The sequence below is a fragment of the Triticum urartu genome, chromosome 5A (assembly GCF_056163025.1).
Source record: "Triticum urartu cultivar PI428250 chromosome 5A, HENAU_Tu73, whole genome shotgun sequence".
Lineage (NCBI taxonomy): Eukaryota > Viridiplantae > Streptophyta > Magnoliopsida > Poales > Poaceae > Triticum > Triticum urartu.
This window is the reverse complement of record NC_141877.1, coordinates 453,146,442-453,166,090: the sequence shown is the minus strand read 5'-3', so window position 1 is coordinate 453,166,090 and position 19,649 is coordinate 453,146,442. Positions and strand designations below refer to the sequence as shown.

At 46.9% G+C, this 19,649-nt stretch overlaps 2 protein-coding genes across 2 annotated transcripts; one reads left to right on the top strand and one right to left on the bottom strand.

The window, feature by feature from the left end:
• Positions 1-8,766: 8,766 nt before the first annotated feature.
• On the bottom strand, positions 8,767-10,121 carry LOC125509637 (Ubiquitin carboxyl-terminal hydrolase family protein). The gene has a single exon (XM_048674653.2). It carries the CDS (start codon positions 10,119-10,121, stop codon positions 8,916-8,918), a length of 1,206 nt encoding a protein of 401 aa, XP_048530610.1. The 3' UTR covers positions 8,767-8,915.
• Positions 10,122-10,280: 159 nt separating this feature from the next.
• Positions 10,281-18,006, top strand: LOC125509636 (uncharacterized). The gene is made up of 4 exons (XM_048674652.2): positions 10,281-11,116; positions 14,645-14,777; positions 14,861-16,912; positions 17,350-18,006. The coding sequence occupies exons 1-4, from the start codon at positions 10,281-10,283 to the stop codon at positions 17,755-17,757; spliced, it is 3,429 nt and encodes a 1,142-aa protein (XP_048530609.1). The 3' UTR covers positions 17,758-18,006.
• The last annotated feature ends 1,643 nt before the right edge of the window (positions 18,007-19,649 follow it).

Genomic DNA, 19,649 nt, shown 5'->3' with positions numbered 1-19,649 from the left:
TCAAGGCGTTGCACGATAGCGCGACGGGGGGGGCACTCCGGATTCCATGCGACTTACAACCGGGTCCGTTGCCTGTTTGCTTGGAAGGGCCTTAAGGAAATGGTGTTGCAATTTGTTCGGACCTGTCAAGTTTGTCAGCGGGCGAAGACGGAGAGGATCTCACCGGCCGGGCTCCTCCAGCCATTGCCAGTTCCAAAAAAACCTTGGGTTGTGGTCTCGCTCGACTTCATTGAGGGGTTGCCGAAATCTGGAGGATATGATGTTATCTTGGTGGTGGTGGATAAGTTCTCCAAATACGCTCATTTCATATCGATGAAACACCCGTTCACAGCTCTGACGGTAGCCACAGTGTTCATGCAAAATATCTTCAGACTCCACGGCCTGCCAGCGGCCTTAATTTCGGACCGCGATCGCATTTTCACGAGTGCCTTGTGGCAAGAGCTGTTTAGACTTTCCAAGACAGAAATGCGCATGAGCTCCTCTTACCATCCCCAGACGGACGGCCAGACGGAACGAGTGAATCAGTGCCTTGAGACTTATCTCCGATGTTCAGTTCATGCTTGCCCCGGGAATTGGTTCAAGTGGCTTTTCTTGGCAGAATACTGGTATAACACCACCTTCCACTCCACTTTGGGAAGAACTCCGTATGAAGTCATCTATGGTACCCTGCCCAGAGAGTTTGGCGTGCTTCAAGTGGATGAGTGTTCTGTACCCGACCTGATGGCATGGCTCAAGGAACGTGAAGTAATGCGTGAACTGCTGGAACAACAACTGAAGAAAGCGCAGGATCGGATGAAACACCAAGCAGACAAGCATCGGACAGACAGAGAATTTCAGGTGGGCGACCTTGTCTTTCTCTGGTTGCAACCGTTCATTCAGACCTCTGTTGCTCAGCGCCCCTACCAGAAGTTGGCTTTCCGCTACTACGGGCCATACAAGATCGAGGCACGAGTCGGTAAGGTCGCGTACAAGTTGCAGCTGCCGGTGACAAGCAAAATCCATCCAGTTGTGCATGTGTCTCAGTTGAAAAAGGCCCTCGGAGTAGACACACCAGTGGAAGAAGCGCTACCACTAGCTAATGCAGTTTTGCAGGCAATGCAGGTACCTCTCTACACTCTCAACAGTCGGCAAGTGATGGTCAAGGGCGCTCCTGTAGAACGTCTCTTGATCCAGTGGCGCGACTGGCCGCCATCTCTGGCTACCTGGGAGGATCCTGAAGACCTGCAACTTCGCTTTCCAACCACGCCGGCTTGGGGTCAAGCCAGACTCCAAGGAGGGGAGAATGTCACGCCTGATGGCATGGACCCCAGCAACAGTACTAGAGGGCGGCCCATTGACAGCGAGCCAGAGCAAAGTGGCTAGGGAGGAGCCAATCTGAGACGTGCAAGAGGGTCGTGTGCGTGTGTGATGGTGAGAATTATATAGTAGGTGGCGTGGTGTGGGGGGAAACTATCATGTATTACCTGAATAATTCTGGACCGTGAGGAGCTGATCTCCCACGACTCTTTCCCCTTCCTCTTACCAACTCCCTCCCAGATCTCGCTGATTTCCCATCTCCGTCTCCTTCCTTCCCAAATTATCAGAGTAGATCGGGGTACGTAACAGAATGGCCTTTTTTTAGAGCGAGGCATCCAGGTGACGACTAAGATGTACTCCCTCCGGTCCTTTTTAGTTCGCATATAAGATTTGTCTGAAGTTAAACGTCGTAAACTTTGATCAAATTTATAGCAAAAAAATACCAACATTCAGAATGTGAAATCAACAACATTAGATGCGTCATGACTTTAGTTTTCATATTGTATAAATTTAGCATTGTAGATGTTAATATTTTTTCATATAAATATGGTCAAACTTTACAAAGTTTGACTTCAGACAATCCTTATATGCAGAGTAAAAAGGACCGGAGGGAGTACGTGCCGGGTGGAACACACACAACCAAAAGTTGTTTATCTCAATTTTTTAATCCTTTCCTGTTACTTAAGAAAAGGACATGCATGATACATATTTTAGGGTTTTTAACACAGTATAATTGAAGTCCCTCACAAACACGAGCATATACTTATTCCTATGAACGCATATATGTACACCCTATTCTTATTAGAACCTTTAGTGGGAGGAACATCTTCTCCCACTGAACGAACTTTCGTGGAAGTCTGAAATAAATTTAAAATAATGCTAGCATCTATGTCAAGTCTACGACTTGAATCCTGATGGGCTAGGAATATCATTGTCCTCCTAACTATTCAATCACAGAGCCAAAAGTTGTTTATCTCAATTTTTTTTGTTCAAACACACGATTTAGTTTTTATAACTTATTTAAATTTCATTACTTTTAATGATCTTTATATTGTCATGATGCTACAAATAAATCAAAGTTTTTCCGTAAAAGAGATTTTCAATCAGATCAATTTACTTCGAATCCTACCCATGTTCCAAACTCCATGTCGTGATCTTCAATTGATGCATCTTTCTTCATCAGCGTTCGTTGTCCCGTGACATGGTTCCTTGACCCGGCCAACCTTTGGTCATAGGAACTAGGATTATCTTTCCGGACATTGCCATTGGCATTAATATTCCTGACTAAATTTGCATTAATTTTATTTTTCGTTGAAACACACAATGTATTTTTTAAATTATTACATTTTTATTATTTTTGATGTTCTTTATATTGCAATGAAGTTATGAATACATAAAAAGTTTTTCCATAAGAAAACATTGACAATCAGATCAATTTAATCTGAATCATACCCCATGTCTTAAACTCCATGTAGTGAACTCATGATGCTCAAATGATGCATATGTTTTTCGACATAAGAACCATTGTCCCGTGACATCGTTCCTTGACCCCGCCAACCATGGTCCATGTGAACTAAACTTTTTCCCCATTACAACGCACGGGCATTTGTGCTAGTTTGGATAAAAGGTACTAGTACCATACTCAACACTAACATGAAAGAGGAAATTATTCCTAGATCTGGACAGCGAATAAATTGTGTTCTCGTATTATTTTTCCTGCAGTGCATCCCTTGCTCCGCCAGAACACATGTACTCAAGAAGATCGGCCTTGCCATAACTGAATACACCAGTATAATGGTCACATTGGAGACACGCCATGGATATAAGTTCACACTAGGATTCATTAACCAACAAGATCGCTCTTTTTTTATGGCCGAACTTGGATAAACTTTGTCAAGTGTTATAGACTGAAAGTTGGCACACGGATGTTGATGGAAATAGCAGAACCTGGTCTTGTCATCTCTGTGATCGACCATCCACCCTGACGTCGTTACAGTAGTACATCCATGTTAGTTTTGTATCTGGTTCTTGCATGTTGCCTCTATTACTTTGTAATCCACCTATTCTGTCTAACTAATCACAAATTGACTTTAGAAGTAGCAACAATTTTGTGATTCCCTTCTCTCACAATGATGCTACTTCTAACTAATATTTCTTATAATTGGTGAGACGCGTAGGTTATTACAAAGTGCAGGACACTCCTTGTTTGTTATTTGATAAGAACCCCACTGTTACTAATGGCACTGAAGTTGACTGGGACGACATCCACCATTTCCTACACTTTATTGATCGTCTTGAGGACCTTGTGCAACATTCCAATGGTGGAAAGCCACGTGGGATATGTGTGTTACTGGTGCACACATTGAACGGGTCCAACTGTGTCCAGAAACTGATGGTATGAGATACTTTCTGTTATATATGCTGTTCATGGACTCCTGCTTATACACAGTTTTACAACTGTGTTCTTCTTGAAATAAAAATTGCCCAGTTTTATTGTTCCTATACAGATGCCTGACCATGGTCGAGTCAGACTTGCGCTTGGTCACAATATGATGTTTTTGTCGACCTACTCCATTTCCCTTAGAGGTGAAAAGATACTTATTCATGGACAGTATCAAATCATGAAGGCTCGTCGATCTTGGAGAATATGACAAAAGGTTATTTTCATTATTTTCCATGTCTCTGAAGTGAATATCCTGTTTATTGACCACATTGCGAGGACAAGGCCATGATGAAATAGACAAGGTTGCTTCTTCGTGGATCCTTAGTGGGTGGAGCCCTTTGTGGACTCGCACAGCCGTTACCTTCGTGGGTTGAAGTCTCCATCAACGTGGATGTACGATGGCACCACCTATCAGAATCACGTCAAAAATCTTTGTGTCCCCATTGCGTTTGCCTTCTCCAAACCCCTCCTTTACTTATATGTGACATGCCTTACTTCCCGCTGCTATACTCTTAGAATTGCATGTGTAGGGTGATGCTTGACTTGCTAGAAATGCCAAAATCTGCCAACAACTAAAATTGGGAAAAGGTTAGGTTTTATTTGGTTAAGTAGTCTAATCACCCTCCTCTAGACATACTTTTGATCCTACACTCATCTCCTTTGAAGAAGAGGAGGATGAACTCCCCATGAACTTTCTTCCTATGCTCTTACATATAGTGCCTATATTATGATTTTTTGGATATGTCAAAGAAAAGTGAAATTTGAACACAAAAATCAAGGGGAACAAATATTTTGTTTTTGATATCAATTACTTTGGTACAAACCAATAGTAAAACCATGAGCTCCCGAAGCATTTGACGGTGCTATGTCAAACAATGTTTTCTTCAGCTCCTCAACTGCAATTTTTTCAAGAAGTTCATTCATAGGTTTTGAGACCCGAGGAGTGAAAACATCTAACAATTCATGCATCTCGTTAAAACCTCACGAATGATACAATGACTTGTGCAAATTGAGAATATCTTCCCTAACATCATCCGGATCAACACAGATAGAACCATCACCAGCTGCTTGGGCTTGAAAATAACTAGTATTACGACCCCCTTACGCAATGATTGCACATAGGAATGTTGTTTAAGCCATGCTTCCTCTTGACTCTTAACGTAAAGCTTCTTTCAACCGCGTTGTCACTACCATTTCCTCTACCGACGGACCACGCAAACCAAGGCAGTTCTTAAGCGTTCACGCCTTTGCTGCAACCTACAAACTTTTATCGATAAACCACCGAATTCTTTCATGCCCCAAGAGCCTAAATGTTATTGGATGGACAATAAGGCTTCAATGACACCACTTAAACCCCTCTGATCAGCCCCCACTTGCTATAGATCCTTGACAAAAGAATCATAGTTAGAGTGGGACTTTCACACATTCTCGTACCACAACGTACGGGGTGTCTTTGGCTAATCATTCAGTGATGCAGCTTTGAGTTCTGCTAGTACAAAACAGGAATATGATTCCGCTAAACTAGTGTGCTTGACACTTGCATAATAAAAAAGGCCTAGAAAGGAATCATACACAAGCCCTTGATCCAATATAGCCTTAACATTGGCATTGCCTTGTTGTCTATTATCCCAAGTAAAGGGAACACCTATCCAACCCAAATCCTGGAAGGAGTTTCAGCCACCACATCGCGAAAGGGAAATCATTGCAGCCCGACGACCGGCTATGTTTTGGGCCGGTCGCGCGCTGACGACGCACGTCCATGTGGATCCATGTCCAAATCCCACGCATCTCCTCTCAGCTTCCATTCTATCTCTGTTCGTTCTTATCCCTTCATCATTTTTTCTCTTTTCTCCCTCCCATCGTTCCCCATCTCTCTTCTCAAGCGACCGATGGGCACACCTCTCCTCGATCCGCCGACTTGCTTCTCCAGCGAGCTCCCCCGCCGCTATAACCTCTTATCTAACTGGAGTCCCTCCATTCTCCTCCCTCCCTCCCACCTCATCAGCCCTCTCTTTCCCGCTGAAGGCTGCAACGGGCGGATGCGTAAATGCTGCGCCCAGCCACCATCTCTGCAAACGGCGAGCTCAAGCGACACCGATGATGCAACCAGCTCCGCGGGCTGCTACAACTGGCATCACACGGTGCTACAACCAGCCTTGCGGGGAGCTGGAACTGGCTGCTCCAGAGCTGCGACGGCACGCCGCCGTTTACTGGAACCGGCACTACGGGAAGCTGCAACCGGCTTTGCAAATAGCTGCAACCAATAGTCTGTGGTGCTATGACCAACAGAGGGCGGCGGGGAGAGAGGTATTTTTTGCTGGAACCATGTACCGATTTTGCTACAACTTGCATTTCTTTCCTGGAACCGTCCATGAGAACAACACGATGGGGGAGCTGCATCGTTTGTTTTTGCTGGAACCGTAGTTAATTTTTGCTGGATCCAGGGAATTATTTTGCTTCAAGCGATTTTACTGGTTTTCTAGTTGCTCGGGTCGTTTTGCTGGAAGAACTGTATTTTTTTGCTGGAACCAGTTTTTGCTTTTGTTGCAAGTGACCACCGGAGTTCTTTTTGACTGAGATGTGTTTTTTCGCAAGAATCCGGTGGTGCAGGTCGACCACGACGGCGAGCTAGGGGCGGCGATGTCGTGCTATGTTGAGCGACGCGAATTACTGACCCGCGTTTGACAGAGCTGCATCCGGCAAGGGATGATGCTGGAACCACAGCGAGATGAGGAGGACGTGCGATGACGGCGGATTCGAGCAACGGAGAGAGGCGGCGAGCAGTGGAGATCCGGCGGGTCATGTCACTCGTCCATTGCGCTCGTGCCCCAGAGGCCGAAGCGTGCTTCCGTGATTTGTAGGGGAAAAAAAGGAAACTGCATGATAGGGATGAAAGAGTCCATGGCTAAAAAGTGTTTAATCTGATGTACATGGTACGACCGGCCCAAATTTTGGGCCGGTGTGCCGGCGCCTAGCGCTCGCCATCGTGAAAGACATACATCCAGCACTCTGGATAGGCATTAACACTCAAGTGTTCTTTTGCATGGAACGTCTCACTAAAATTGCCAATGCAAAACCAAACACTATGCCTAATAGCATGCAAAGTACGCAAGAATCACCAACTGTGGTGCCTATTCTCAGCTCTCAGTTTGCCATAAAAAACGGTGAAGCCGGTTGTGAGTTTTTTTTACTTCTAACAGTAACATCAATAAATAAGCCGAGCCAAAATCTGAAGTTTAACATCCACTTGATTAGACCAGAACAAACCATCACCACCACTAAGTCCATCTCTATCGGCGGGCAAACTACCAATCAAACCTAGAGCGGTCTGCAAATGTTCGGCTCTTTTACCCCCAATTTTTGTTTCCATAACGAACAATAGGAGGCCCCTCCTTGCTTCACAATCTCGAGAATCTCTCGAACTGTCTCGGGGTTCTCAAGCCCCTGTCAGTTCCAATTGATGAAGCTCATTGGGATGGGCAAGGGCTGCCACTGTAGAATTATCAGAACTAGGTGGAGTGGCATCTTTTCTCATAATCCCTCTCATCCTCTAGTTCATCGCCTTCATCACCATCCTTCTCAGTAGCCGACTCACCATTGAGCTCCATCAAATCTGCACTAATGTCCTGATGAGTTTGCTAAGTTAGAAGTGGCATCTCTACCTTGCGATAAACTTGTTTTTGTTGCAGCCCCCTTTACGTTTATTTTGATACGCCGGTTTCAGAGGGGATGTAACTTCACAATTTTTGCTAGTTTGCGAGTTCGAAGAATTGGCTTCTTTCCTGCTATATTGAGAGTCATGCTGATCCTTTGAAGAGTTCTCACCAAAACCCGACTTGCACCTTTCATCGATTGCCCTCAGGCTATGTTTAAGGGAAAAGATAATTGGGAATGTTCCCGGGAGGCCTTTTTCAGGGAACAGCCCCAAAGTCGTCTGATCACGATCGAACGAGCGACAATTTTTCAGTGAAACGTAGCAACTTTTCTACTTTGTAAACACGCTACATGACAATTTTCGCCTCCGAACATGGCAATCCTTACAAAATTACCACGACAACCTAGTTGATTTGGCATGGCAAGTTTGGCGTTCGTTGGAAAAAATGCTCCCAGGGGACGTTCCCCAGATATTGCGGTCCATATTTAAACGACCAGTTGCCTTCCTCATCCTTCATGCCGGAGTCGGTCAGAGAAGATCTGAGTGGCCTAAGCGACTAGATGAAAAGCAAAAGTGAGACATTTGTTCATATTGGATATCCTACCAATCATTATGGTTCCTTCTTGCCGAATCAATCACAAACCCACCTTCTCAAGGGTTTCTTTACATCAGTGGTGACATGAACCCTTAGAAAACCTCCCACAGGTCAATTTGCAAAGGAGTTGCATGCTTGTCGATCTACACCAAGCCCATGTATCATTTCTCAGATTATATGGAAGATTAACAACTTTGCTCCATACCCGCAGCCTATCAAAAGCGAGTCCCGATGGCTGCGTACATTCCTCAAACCCCTTCAAAATCACTGCATGTTTACCGACATGCCACGATGAGCCTTCCCAGACACAATCTTGATCCCGCTGAGATTCAAATTCAGCCTATAACATGTTCTCCTCAAGCAGACGAAATACCAGACCACAATGATTTCCCCATGCTAACGAAGGGCGCTAGATATCGTCTGATACTATGAAACAAGTTGTGATAAAGAATCATTCCTGCTAGTAGCCACTTCGGTTTTGAACACTCAAAAGAATCGTCAAGTACTAGAGGAACCGCTTCTTCCTCCGTGATATCAAGTTTTCCAATGGCTTCCTCCATCTGACGACGAACCGAGCCGAGCGACTACACGCCGGCGTTCACCTTTCTGCTGCTATTAGTCACTATTGCCATCTCCCGCCGCAACAAAATCCGGTGCGCCCTGCCGAAGATCAACTAGCGCCGCCAATATCCACTCGAGCCCTAATCGCCGGAGAGGGTATTGGGTCCGGGGAAAAGTTTCTAACATGAGCGTATTTTCAGCCGCCCCAAACCTGTATTTTCAAGATCTAGCATATGACTCGTTGCACAACAGACAAGGCGTCCAATTACAGCCAATACAAGTATGAACTAGCTGAACCTGAACAAACAACATGAAAAAGGTCAAATGAAGCAAATTTAGTTCCAGCATCGATCACCCATCAGCATTCATTCAGCAATGGTGTTCCTGGGATCCATCTCGGTCATGCACGCGTAGCCCTGCAGCTTCTCGTTGAAGAGCACGAGGGGATCCTTGTCCCTGAGCACGCCGTCGTCGTCGTACGCGTCCCGGAGGAACACGGCCCAGTTCATCTCCGTGCCGGCGAGGTAGAAGGCGCGGGTCTGCTTCCGCAGCGACTGGTACATGTGCCGCGTGAGCCCGAGCTCCTCCTTGAACTCGAACACGTGGTGTATCAGCGCGCGCTTCTCCAGCGTCAGGCTCAGGAACTCGTGCACCACCCCGACGCGGTACTTCTCGGCCTCCGGCGTCCACGGCCGCAGCAGCGCGCCGTTGGTGTACGGCGAGACCAGCGGGAACGTGGTCGCCGCGTCCAGGCGCTCCGCCTCCTCCCCGTCCAGCGGCATCGACCGGCTGTGCGGGACGGAGAAGCGGAACGTGCGCCGGACGCGGCGCTCGTCCACCATGAAGTCGTGCTCCAGGGCGCTGACGGCGAGCGCGGGGTCCCAGCGCGCCAGCTCGAGGACGTGGAGCCCGTCGGGGTCCACGGCGACGCGGAAGTCGTCCGGGAAGTCGCGGACGCGGTCCCGGAAGTCGTCGGGGAGGCCGAGCACCGCGCGGCAGTGGTGGAGCTTCGCGAGGGGCAGGCGGCGGTGGGCGGTGAGCATGAGGAGCTTCCGGACGGCCAGCACCCGCGCGGGGAGGAGCTCCTCGTGGACGCGGCGCTCCTCCTCGAGGAGCGAGCACATGAGCGGCGTGAAAGCGAGGTGCGGGACGGAGCCCACGGTGGTGCGGTGGAAGAGCAGCGGGTGCCGGGCGGCGGCGCGCGAGACGCTGCGGCCGCGGGGGAAGCCGAGCTCGCGGTACAGCTTGCCGGCCTCGGCGAGGGGGATGCGGTGCGGGGGCGGGAGGGAGGCCATGAAGGAGCGCGCGCGGGAGAGGAAGCGGAAGGCGGCGTCGCGGTCGAGGACGGCGTCGAGCGCCGGCACGCGGCGGTCGGCCTCGGGCTCGATGGGCGCGATGCGCGGGCTGTTGAGCTTCTTCAGGAGCTTCTTCCGCCGCTTGCACGGGAGCAGCGGCAGGAGCGACGCCGCGGCTTCCGCGGCCGCGGAAGAAGACGCGGGCACCGGCGCCGGCGCAGGCACTGGGACCGGCGGGACGAGAGCTCTCGCGGCGGAGAAGAGGCGGCGCGCCATCGATATGCTCGGGCGGCGGCGACCTCGCGGTGGAGTTGGGGGCTCAGTGTTTCAATTTGATCAGTGGAGCGCACGAACCTTGATGCGAGGACAGCCGTTCGATCTGGAGCCCACCCCACCTCACCCGACCTCTCCTCTCTCTATCCTCGGCATAGCCCCATGCCCTCTTCCGTTTCCCCTGGAACGAAACCGAAACCCCAAATTGCCCTTCCGCAGCAACCGCAGCCGCCGCCGCCGTCCGCCATGGGCACGGAGGTGGTGCCCGTGGTGGACCTTGGCGCGCTGTCCCAGTCGGAGCTCGTGGCGCTCGCGGCCGCATCGCCCTACGCCGTCGACCCCCGCCGCGGGCGCCGCGACGCCGACCTCCTCCCGCCCCCTAAGATCGATCGCGCCGTCTTCAACGAGAGTGCCGGCTCCCGCAAGCAGACCTTCTCCCGCCGCCGCGCCGCCACCAATCTCCCCCACAATCTCACCCCTAGCACCGCCTCCTCCTCCGCCGTCGCCGCCCCCACCGAGGAGGATTCCGAGAACCGCCTCATTGTGTTCCACCTCCAGCAGCTCTTTGCGCGCGACGACCCCTCCTATCTGCCACCACCACCGCCGATTCCACTCCAACAGCTACCCCCTATACCCATACCCGCACCCACGATACCGGTGCCCGCACCCCCCGTGGCCTCCGTGCCGATCCAGCAGCTCCCGGACCCAGACCGGGATTTGACGAACCCGAAGGGGGTGGCTGTTGATTTGGCTAGACTCGCGGAGTTAGTGGATCCGTATGGGGAGGAGATACGGAATCGGACTGCAGGACTGGCTCTGGAATCCGAGCTGCTGGGTTTCATGAATGAGCTGGAGGGGCAGTGGGGGAGTCGGAGGCGGCGGAGGAAGTTTGTGGAAGCAGCCATATTCGGTGACCACCTGCCCCGTGGGTGGAAGCTAATCCTTGGGATTAAACGGAAGGAGCGTGCTGCCTGGATCAATTGCCGCCGCTATGTTAGGTTTGTTCTGCTCAATGTGTATAGCTTGTTCTGATTCTAGTGATAGTGGATGATGGTTGACACTTGATAGGTGTTGTAACCTTCTATGCGCAAATGATTTAGGTTTTATGATCCAAATGTGATGCGCTGTGAATGGATGCAGTGCTTCTCACAAGGATCATGATTCCTTCTCATATTTATATTGTAGAGAAATGGGTTTTGTAGTATGAAAATAAATGTCTTCTAAGAAGTCAATGATACTGATTTCAGTAACCAGATGAAGCATAACTGCATTAGAATATATATTAGAAACATAAGCATCATGACAGTGGGGTTTCTGGCTATATAAGTCCATTTTGTTTTTATTCTAGTTGGAGTAGCATTTGCAAGGTGTTATTTCAAGATGTCTGGCATCTAATTTTTTATTGCCTTTTGGTAATACTTGCATACATAGTGGTCCTGTTTGTATCCTTGTAAGCGCCTCTGATTGTGTTGCATGCATACCTAGTACAAATTTGTAATCTAACCATCAGTTAGTTGGTCCTATTTGGTTTTGGTTTCATTCTTTCTGTCTCCTTTTTGTGTATATAATGCTCAATCCAGGTATGCTTTGTTGTCTGGTAGCGAGTGTTAACTGAAAGAGTATGCCTAACCACATGTTTGGCTGGCTGCCTGATGCCTCTGCCAATTTCCATGTCTGGCATATTCGTGATACTTCAACAACAACAACAACAACAAAACCTTAGTCCCAAACAAGTTGGGGTAGGCTAGAGGTGAAACCCATAAGATCTCGCAACCAACTCATGGCTCTGGCACATGGATAGCAAGCTTCCACGCACCCCTGTCCATAGCTAGCTCTTTGGTGATACTCCAATCCTTCAGGTCTCTCTTAACGGACTCCTCCCATGTCAAATTCGGTCTACCCTGCCCTCTCTTGACATTCTCCGCACGCTTTAGCCGTCCGCTATGCACTGGAGCTTTTGGAGGCCTGCGCTGAATATGCCCAAACCATCTCAGACGATGTTGGACAAGCTTCTCTTTAATTGGTGCTACCCCAACTCTATCTCGTATATCATCATTCCAGACTCGATCCTTCCTCGTGTGGCCACACATCCATCTCAACATACGCATCTCCGCCACACCTAACTGTTGAACATGTCGCCTTTTAGTCGGCCAACACTTAGCGCCATACAACATTGCGGGTCGAACCGCCGTCCTGTAGAACTTGCCTTTTAGCTTTTGTGGCACTCTCTTGTCACAGAGAATGCCAGAAGCTTGGCGCCACTTCATCCATCCGGCTTTGATTCGATGGTTCACATCTTCATCAATACCCCCATCCTCCTGCAGCATTGACCCCAAATACCGAAAGGTGTCCTTCCGGGGTACCACCTGGCCATCAGGGCTAACCTCCTCACACCTAGTAGTACTGAAACCGCACATCATGTACTCGGTTTTAGTTCTACTAAGCCTAAACCCTTTCGATTCCAAGGTTTGTCTCCATAACTCTAACTTCCTATTTACCCCCGTCCGACTATCGTCAACTAGCACCACATCATCCGCAAAAAGCATACACCATGGGATATCTCCTTGTATATCCCTTGTGACCTCATCCATCACCAATGCAAAAAGATAAGGGCCCAAAGCAGACCCCTGATGCAGTCCTATCTTAATCGGGAAGTCATCAGTGTCGACATCACTTGTTCGAACACTTGTCACAACATTATCGTACATGTCCTTGATGAGGGTAATGTACTTTGCTGGGACTTTGTGTTTCTCCAAGGCCCACCACACGACATTCCGCGGTATCTTATCATAGGCCTTCTCCAAGTCAATGAACACCATATGCAAGTCCTTCTTTTGCTCCCTATATCTCTCCATAAGTTGTCGTACCAAGAAAATGGCTTCCATGGTTGACCTCCCAGGCATGAAACCAAACTGATTTTTGGTCACGCTTGTCATTCTTCTTAAGCGGTGCTCAATGACTCTCCCATAGCTTCATTGTATGGCTCATCAGCTTAATTCCATGGTAATTAGTACAACTCTGAACATCCCCCTTGTTCTTGAAGATTGGTACTAATATACTCCGTCTCCATTCTTCTGGCATCTTGTTTGCCCGAAAGATGAGGTTGAAAAGCTTGGTTAGCCATGCTATCGCTATGTCCCCGAGACCTTTCCACACCTCAATGGGGATACAATCAGGGCCCATCGCCTTGCCTCCTTTCATCCTTTTTAAAGCCTCTTGATAAGGATTTTAGGATTTTCGTGATACTTCCAAAGTATAAATTGTCCTGATAAGGATTCTAGGATTTTCGTTTTCTAAAGTTATGGAACAATGTTTTTTTATATTTGCTTTAGTTCTAGGGTTCAGGCACTGCTTTTCTTTATTTGCTTGATTTTTTCTTTTTGGCAAGATTAGCCAGATCAACTGGGTTAGTAGCTGAAAATAGAACCTCGAAGAGTTAACTGTAGGGGGATATTTAGTCCTGTGTTAAGACTGCTAAAAGACTCTAGCCAGGTTAACATAACCCTCCCTAATCCAAGAGTGTTTGGGTGTGTGTGTGTGTTGGGGGGGGGGGGGGGGGGGGTGGATGGGGGGAGCTCTAACCCAGTAATCCATGTCTTAACCCCAAAACCAGACTTAGCCTAAGGAAGAATTATTTGAGGTAATTAGATTCAAGCCTCTTCATGTTCGAACTAATTTGCTTCCAATCTTCTTAGTTCTTACAGTGTCTTGTACATAAGGCTAATCATTGCCGCCTTTGGAGAAAAAAGAATAAACAAATTCTCTAATCCCTCTCTTCTTCAACGAGCCCTCAAACCTTGACGGCAACATGGGTTGCTGATCAAGGGTGAGTGCCCATATTATGCACATACCATCTTGATACTCAGAAGTAATTTATGATTATTCCAGTCATCTTAAGCGATTCCACTTTTTCTTGAATGGTGATATGGCATATCTTTTTTTACACACCCTCTCCGTGGGTATTTTTTATTAGACATGCACCAATATATGTATAATTCTTTTTTTTTGTATATCACCAACTCAGTGATTTTTCTCTCTTTTCGAAGATTTATTACCACTCTCATTGTGCTTTGCATAAGTTATGGTTTTGGAGAAAAAGATCCATGCTAAATTTCTACTCCCTCCATTCCTAAATATAAGTCTTTGTAGAGATTCCACTATGAACCACATACGGATGTACATAAATGCATTTTAGAGTATAGATTCATTCATTTTGCTCCGTATGTAGTCCATTGTGGAATCTCTACAAAGACTTATATTTAATGAAGACCCTAATCAAGATGGTACCTCTTTATTAGAACAGTGTAGCACTGTAGCCTGTCTGTGCAGTGTTTATATTCTCCGTTGGGCTTGCTACATGGTTTGTGATGTTTGTTTCATCTAATCAAGTACTCCCTCCACCCCAAAATAAGTGTCTCAACTTCAGTACAACTTTTTGGGACGGAGGGAGTAGCAAATTGTGTTTTTCATGTTGATTTCCCATTATCACGTTTGCCTTAGCTAATTGTGCATACCATACTTTCCAGCCCCAGGGGACATCAGTTTGCTACTTGCAGAGAAGTTTCTTCCTATTTCATGTCACTTCTTGGATATGTGGAGGCAAAGCCAACCACTGTTCAGAATAACGATGTGGAAGTTTGTGACTTGAGTGCTGTGAATGTGAGTTTTTTCTTAGTATGCACCTTATCTTTGCAGTCTGCACTTTAATTTCCACTGCTTAACTTCATGAAATGTTTAATTAGACTGCAGGTCTTCACCAGCAAAATGATTCAACTGGGGACATGCAAAGTGCAGTGTCAGCCACTTCTGTTACATTGCCCATTCACAATGGTGATTCTCAGGGACAGAGACAAAAACCTTATAAAGATGAAGCTCCGATAGAAGCAGTCAGGAAAGAGTGCAAAAAATGCAATTTGACTTTTGAGGACCAGAGTGCCTATGTGCAGCATCAGTTGTCCTTTCATCAAAGGAAAGCTAAAAGGCGCAAGGTTGATAAATCTGTTGGCCTGGGAGTCGGTAAAGATGGAAAGCTTGAGACTCAGGAAAGTCAGAGGACCTCTGAAGATAAACCTGGCTATTTTGATCATGGTGTAGCTGATGTTAAAAGTCAAGGTCAGAGTCCAGCAGAACTGTTTGGCGGAGCTTCTTCAGGAGATGTAGGTGCTCAACTAGCCTTGGCTGCGGCACCATGTGGGTTGCAAGAGATAACTGGCTTACCTGAACAGGCAGAAGAGCCTTCTGCTGGTGAGCCTGTCTCTGGGCATCAGAAGGACCTTCCTCAGGAGACTACTGGTTTACCTCAACAGGAAAAAGCACTTTCTGCTACAGAGCCTTTCGCTGGACATCAAAAGGAACATGTTGATAATTCTGGTGACCATGAAATCCATGATGGAGCATGTCATATAGCTGAAGAGCCTCTTGCCTTTGATGTTGCAAGCAACCTTGGTACTTGCAAGTCTCCTGAACCAGAAGTTCATGAGCAAGACAGCTCAAAAGATTTGGAATTTTCCATCGCAGATTGCTCAGGAAGTTTTGACAGGTCTCATGAAATCTCTAAGATACCTCAGGATGTTCCATGTACTACAGATGCTCCAGGTGAAAAAAGTTGCGCAGATGATCCAATGGACTGTACTGATATAACACTGCCAAAACAAGTTCCTGAGCACTGTGATATGCTGGATCACAAATTTAGAGGTTTTCCTGGAGAAACTGGTTTTAATGATCAGGTGGAAAACAATCCACTGTCTGCCAACTTGGATGAGCCTGATCTTAGTTCCAACAGCATGGAGGTAGATAACAGCAAGATAGCTTGCAAGTTCAGCGATGTGCTGAATTCTACTAGCTCTGAATATGATAAACCTGTTGTGGATCAAACTGATCGTGGAGTGACTGCCTTGAAAAATGATGCAATCAACATTGATGATGGGATGAACATTGATGTCAGAATAAAGGAGGTCAACCTCAATTCGTGCTTAGATACAGTATCTTCTCCTGTTTCTGGTGCAAACTGTGAAACGTCTAATGCCCTTCATGATGGCAATCGATCGTCCATTCTTGCCCAATGTTTTGGTGCTAGCTCTAATGATGACAATGTTTGTCAGGACGAAAGTTTTGTCAATCAGAACAATGTTTCTAAGGCTGAAATTTTCGTCAATCAGAGCAATGACATGGTGTATCAATCCAATTTGAACATGAATCCTGTCTCTCCTCCTCAAATTAGTGTGGATTATTTCACTAATTGCTCAATGAATTCTGAAATTAAGAACAACGACAACCGACGTGATGATAATGCCAAGGAACAGTTTGTGAACTCACGGAACATATCAAGTAATGAACCAGGTTTTGATGCTGAAGCTTACAACAATGACATCTTCACTGGTGCTATGGCAGAAACTAGCTTTGCTCAGCTGAATAATGCTATGAATATGAAGACTGATTACTCAAGCTGCTACTCAATATCTGATCTAAATACACTGACTGGTGGTACTGGAACTGATGGAATTGATTTCCACGGTATGAGGAGTTCTTTTGTAAGTGGCTCCACCAGTCGCAGTGAACCAAATGAACTTGATTTTGATATCAAGGGTTCCATGCTTGAGGCTCTGGAAAGATCTGACAGCGACCTGGAAACTCAGTACAATGGTGGCGATCCTGCCATTGACTCACTCCCTGCGGCAGGCACAAGTGGGACAAGTGTCGATGATTTTATGTCCATGCACACCAATTTTGGTAGCTTGACCTCTTTGGTTCGTTCCGTTGAAGGTGGTCCAATGAGCAGACTTATTCAAGATCAGGTAAATTTGACTGGGTATCCTCACATGCTGGTTTTGCTCAACAATTATTTGGAAATTTCACTAAGTAAATTGGTATATAATGCTTACTTAAATCTTCAATGGTATATATTCTTTCCACACATATCATGCAATGAACAAATGATGTTTCATTTGAACTTCAATCAGCAGTCACTAAAATGTGCAACTATAGAAGGAAGAAATAAATACGGTTGTTCGATTGTTAACTGAAAAGACGTAAATGTGAGGTCACAGTGTCACACAATGTAGCATGTTGGCGTAACTATTGCAATAGCTGAACAGATGTAATTGCTGCTATAACCATCGTATGCTTTATTATGAACATTCTCTCTCTTAATATAGCAGCAACACCGTTATCCATTATGTGTTTTACACTTTTACCCATCTGCGTGTTGACTCTGGTAATATATTTTGTACAGTGCGATTTGCAACTTGGATTTGGTGCACAGAAGCAGCAAATATATCCTAGTTTTGAGGAGCACCTTCGGATGGCCTCAGCTGGAGCTCCACAGTTCGGGAACATGGGCAGACACAATCCCATGCCTGTGCCTGTGCCCGTGCCCGAGCCAACACTGATGCTAGGCTATGAGCCAACGTTGATGCTGGGTTATGCACCGCAGTTCGGGAGCTGCCCTCCGGTCCAGTTAGGTTGGGACCTGTCCAAGATGGTTGGCGTGCTCCAATCCGTATGTGTGTGGTGCAACACAAGGTTCCAGCATTTTGGCACGGCTGAGCAGCAGAACGACTCTGTTGGCTTCATTTGCCCCGCGTGCAAGGACAAGACATCTGGTCATCTTGGCACACTCAACAATGGTTCATTGCTTTAGGATTCGATCTCTGCTGCTGTTTTCATCATATGTAGTCCGATCTTTTTTCATTCTCGTGGGGATCATGTAGGGTAGACTGGAATCTGAGCTAGCACTGAGTTTGTGTGTGCCGTGGTTACGCTGACCGGTTTGGCTATGTTTAAATGACACTGTTTTTGGTCGTTTGACTGATTTGGTTGTAGCTACGTAGTATGTGACACTTTTAAAAGCTGAGGTCCAGATTGAACCTGAGGTGCATGGTTCTTTTCATTGGCCTTGGTCTGCCATGGATGAATATTCGGCAAGCTCGGTGTATCGCTTGCTTTGTCAGGGTTGGGTCAGTTTTCCGCCTACTCCATGCATGTGGAAGCGCTGGGCATCCTTGAAGTGCAATATTTTTACTTGGCTTACGGTACTCCCTCCGGTCCTTTTTAGTTCCCATATAAGATTTGACTGAAGTCAAGCCTCGTAAAATTTGATCAACTTTATAGAAAAAAGTACCAACATTCATAATCTGAAATCTATATCAATAGATGTGTCATGACTTAAAGTTTCATATTGTATAACTTTAGCATGGCAAATGTTAATATTTTTTCATATAAATAGGATCAAACTTTGTGAAGTTTGATTTCAGAGAATTCTAATATGCAGAGTAAAAAGGCCCGGAGGGAGTACAACATACGCTTTGGACCTCGGACAGAAGAACTAGGCACGGACTTCATTGTAGGCTTTCGACCTGTGAATGCGTTCACACCTGTTTCATGGTTATTATTTTTTAACACAAGTAAAAGCGCTCATATATATGAGTATATGCTAACCCTTATGAATGTGCACCCTACCCCTATAAACACCTTCGACTCTATGAACGCATCCACGCACATCCTATCCAATCATCTCTGAGAGACTTGAGTCCTGCTGAGTTAATGTCACGCCCCCGATTCAATCGTACACTAATCATACACGCAAACATGTACGATCAAGATCAGGGACTCACGGGAAGATATCACAACACAACTCTACAAATAAAATAAGTCATACAAGCATCATATTACAAGCCAGGGGCCTCGAGGGCTCGAATACAAGAGCTGATCATAGACGAGTCAGCGGAAGCAACAATATCTGAGTACAGACATAAGTTAAACAAGTTTGCCTTAAGAAGGCTAACACAAACTGGGATACAGATCGAAAGAGGCGCAGGCCTCCTGCCTGGGATCCTCCTAAACTACTCCTGGTCGCCGTCAGCGGGCTGCACGTAGTAGTAGGCACCTCCCGAGTAGTAGTAGTCGTCGTCGACGGTGGCGTCTGGCTCCTGGGCTCCAACGTCTGATCGCAGCAATCGGGTATAGAAAGGGGGAAAAGAGGGAGAAAGCAACCGTGAGTACTCATCCAAAGTACTCGCAAGCAAGGAGCTACACTACATATGCATGGGTATATGTGTAAAGGGCCATATCGGTGGACTGAACTGCAGAATGCCAGAATAAGAGGGGGATAGCTAATCCTATCGAAGACTACGCTTCAGGCCACCTCCATCTTGCAGCATATAGAAGAGAATAGATTGAAGTCCTCCAAGCAGCATCGCATAGCATAATCCTACCCGGCGATCCTCTCCTCGTCGCCCTGTTAGAGAGCGATCACCGGTTGTATCTGGCACTTGGAAGAGTGTGTTTTATTAAGTATCCGGTTCTAGTTGTCATAAGGTCAAGGTACAACTCCAAGTCGTCCTGTTACCGAAGATCACGGCTATTCGAATAGATTAACTTCCCTGCAGGGGTGCACCACATAACCCAACACGCTCGATTCCATTTGGCCAGACACACTTTCCTGGGTCATGCCCGGCCTCGGAAGATCAACACGTCGCAGCCCTACCTAGGCACAACAGAGAGGTCAGCACGCCGGTCTAAATCCTGTGGCGC